Source organism: Terrapene carolina, unplaced genomic scaffold (genome assembly GCF_002925995.2).
Source record: "Terrapene carolina triunguis isolate 2854851 unplaced genomic scaffold, T_m_triunguis-2.0 Scaffold193, whole genome shotgun sequence".
Lineage (NCBI taxonomy): Eukaryota > Metazoa > Chordata > Testudines > Emydidae > Terrapene > Terrapene triunguis.
In genome coordinates, this window is record NW_020664544.1 from 823,367 (window position 1) to 825,927 (window position 2,561).

At 55.8% G+C, this 2,561-nt stretch overlaps 1 protein-coding gene across 3 annotated transcripts in view; it reads right to left on the reverse strand.

Moving 5' to 3' along the window:
• AOC3 (amine oxidase copper containing 3) overlaps positions 1 to 2,561 on the reverse strand; it is an 18,134-nt gene that overhangs the window by 9,923 nt on the left and 5,650 nt on the right. For 2 of the 3 annotated variants that reach the window (XM_024224352.2, XM_024224354.2), the window contains exons 3-4: positions 1,315 to 1,444; positions 357 to 1,027 (exon numbers count right to left, since the gene is read on the reverse strand). In XM_024224352.2, the coding sequence (XP_024080120.2) occupies positions 743 to 1,027; positions 1,315 to 1,444 (415 nt within the window). In that variant the 3' untranslated portion in view covers positions 357 to 742. Of the gene's footprint in view, positions 1 to 356; positions 1,028 to 1,314; positions 1,445 to 2,561 lie in introns of those variants that run through there. The other variant, XM_024224353.2, reaches the window with a different exon arrangement.

Here is a 2,561-nt window from a genome sequence, read left to right on the forward strand (position 1 = left end):
CCCCCGGCCCACCCCCACTCCACCTCTTCCCCCAGCCACCCTGCACTCACCAGCAGCGGCGGGAAGCAAAGCAACCCGGCCCCCGCTCTGCTCCACTCTGCTTCCCGCCGCTGGTGAATGTGGGGAAAAGATCGCCTCCCACTCCTCACCGGCAGCTGGAAATGGAGAGACGCAGCCCCAGCCCGCTCCGCTTCTCTTGCCCCGGCCCCAGCCATGTGGCTCGGGTTGGGGAAAGGACCACCCCCAGCTCTCACCGGCGGCGGGAAGTGGAGCGCCGCGGCTGGGAGCTGGTGGAGTAGAGCGGGCTGGGGCCGGGTTGCTCCACTTCCCGCCGCTGCCAGTGAGTGCGGGGTCACTGGGGGAAGAGGTGGAATGGGGGCGTGCCCGGAGCAGGGGGAAGGGTAAGAGGCAGGGCAGAGGGAGTTGTCCGGGGCAGGGCAAAGGGAGTTGCCCCTGGCAGGGGGTCCGGCCGAGGGATAGGGCTGGTCACTGGGGCTAGTGCTGTCGCGTATGCAGCACCCAGCTGCCTAAGGCACCATGAAATTTGGGGCAATTTGGTGCCCCAAATTCCATGGTGCCCTAGGCAGCTGCGTATGCTGCGTATGCCTAAGGATGGCCCTGTATAAACCATCTACAGGTATCAGTGAGCCAGGGCTGACTGCTGCTTTCGATGGAAGCCTGAGCACATGGCCCAATGAACAGTCGATCACCAGCACACTTACAAGGCCCTGCAGTCAGTGGCTCAGGGACCTGTCTGGTTCTGGAAGCCGTTGTAGGTGAATGGGGGGAAGGCTGGTGAGCACGAGGCCGTCTTTGACAGGCAGGCAACATGGTTCACGTCACACATGCTGGGGTCCTGGTCACTTCTGAAATAGATGCCGTCAGGTGAGCGAACAGAGGGGTCTTCATCGAAATAGTTGTAGGGTCTCAGGAAAAAGCCGACTCCGTTCCCCACAGTCACCGTGTTAGGAATATCCTCAGTATGCGGGATGTGCAGGAAGCCAACAGAAATCCAGGCAACCAGGTCCTGGAAGAGGAAGAGACGCGTCACTGGGCTATTTCAGGAGAACACACCTGGGGCAGACCCTCTGTAAACACCACTGAGCACTGACCATTGGTCCAGCATACACTTCAACACACACAGGGAATGAGGGAATACCCTGCTGGCTGTGACATGACCTGTTCTAGCCAGCACCGTGTTGGCCCACCCGTGGGTTGGACTCCCCATCTGCTTGCTGTGTCTGTCTGTCTGTGTGTCCTGCACACTCCCCTGGAAGGCGCTGCAGCCCTCAGTGGAAGGAGAACCCAGCACACCTCATTTACGATGGTCTCATTGTCTATGAAGTCAGCGAAGGCCACGGTGGGCGTCCAGGGGTCATTCTGGTTGTAGATGCTGGTGCTGGTCGGCTCCTCCTCTTTCCGTTTGGTGACGGCCAGTTTGTACCTAACGAGCAGAGAGAAGAGATTGATTTGCTCTCCCCATGCAGACTGAGCCTGAGTGACGACATCCGTGCTGGGAGCCTGGACTCCTGGGTTCTCTTCCTTGCTGCGTGAGCCTGGGCAAGTCACTTCTCCTCTCTGTCCCTGTTTCCCCAGCGGCAGAATGGCAATAATAATCCCTGCTCCGAGGGCGTGTGACGATTAGAAAGTGGGTGTTTGTTGTGCGTTTGTCAGGGCGGCGTGCTAGCGGCACACCCTCTCTGCAAATCAGCAGCGTAGTGGCCCCGCTCACACAGCATCTGTCAATGGGGAGCGCCCCGGGAGAGGACCCACCCACACTTGCAAATGCTGACAAGGGGCAGGGGAGAGGATATGAAATGGAAGGGCCATGAAACTATCAGCACCACCTGGTCAGACAGATGAGTCATGAAGGACAGGCCATGGCACAGGCTGTGTGGTGGAGAGATAGTCTGGGACATGACAGCAAGGGCTGGAGAGATTACCCTAGAGCTCTGGCTACAGGGACCTTGTGAGCCCCCAATTGCTACCTCCCAGTGGGCATCATACTGCAGTTAAAGGGACACTGCTCAAGATGACAAGACTCAACATGTAGCTGGTGTTAAATAACAATCTAGATTCACATAGAGACGGGGGGGGGGGCATAATATCTTTTATTGGACCTCACTCACCTTGTGTCCCTAATATCCTGGGACCAACACAACTACAGCAACACTGCATACAACAATCGAGATTCACAGCATTTCAGGCCAGAAGGGACCATAAGATCTATCATACCCCTCCTGTATATGATAGGTAGGCCATTAAATTTCACCCTGTTACTCTTGTATTGAGCCCCAGAACTTCAGAAATGGACCCAGTCCTGATCTGAAGACATCACGAGACAGAGAACCAACACTTACCCTGGGACTTTATTCTAATGGTTAATCGCCCTCACTGCAGAAAACTGGGGCCTAATTTCTAATTTGAATTTGTCTGGCTCCAGCTTCTAGTCAATGAACGACTATGGAGAGAAGCAATTCTGCCACTTTTCTCTTGCATTTTAAAGGCCAAGAATATTTATTTTAATTGTTTAACCTGTCCCCTGTAGGGCAGGAAGCTCC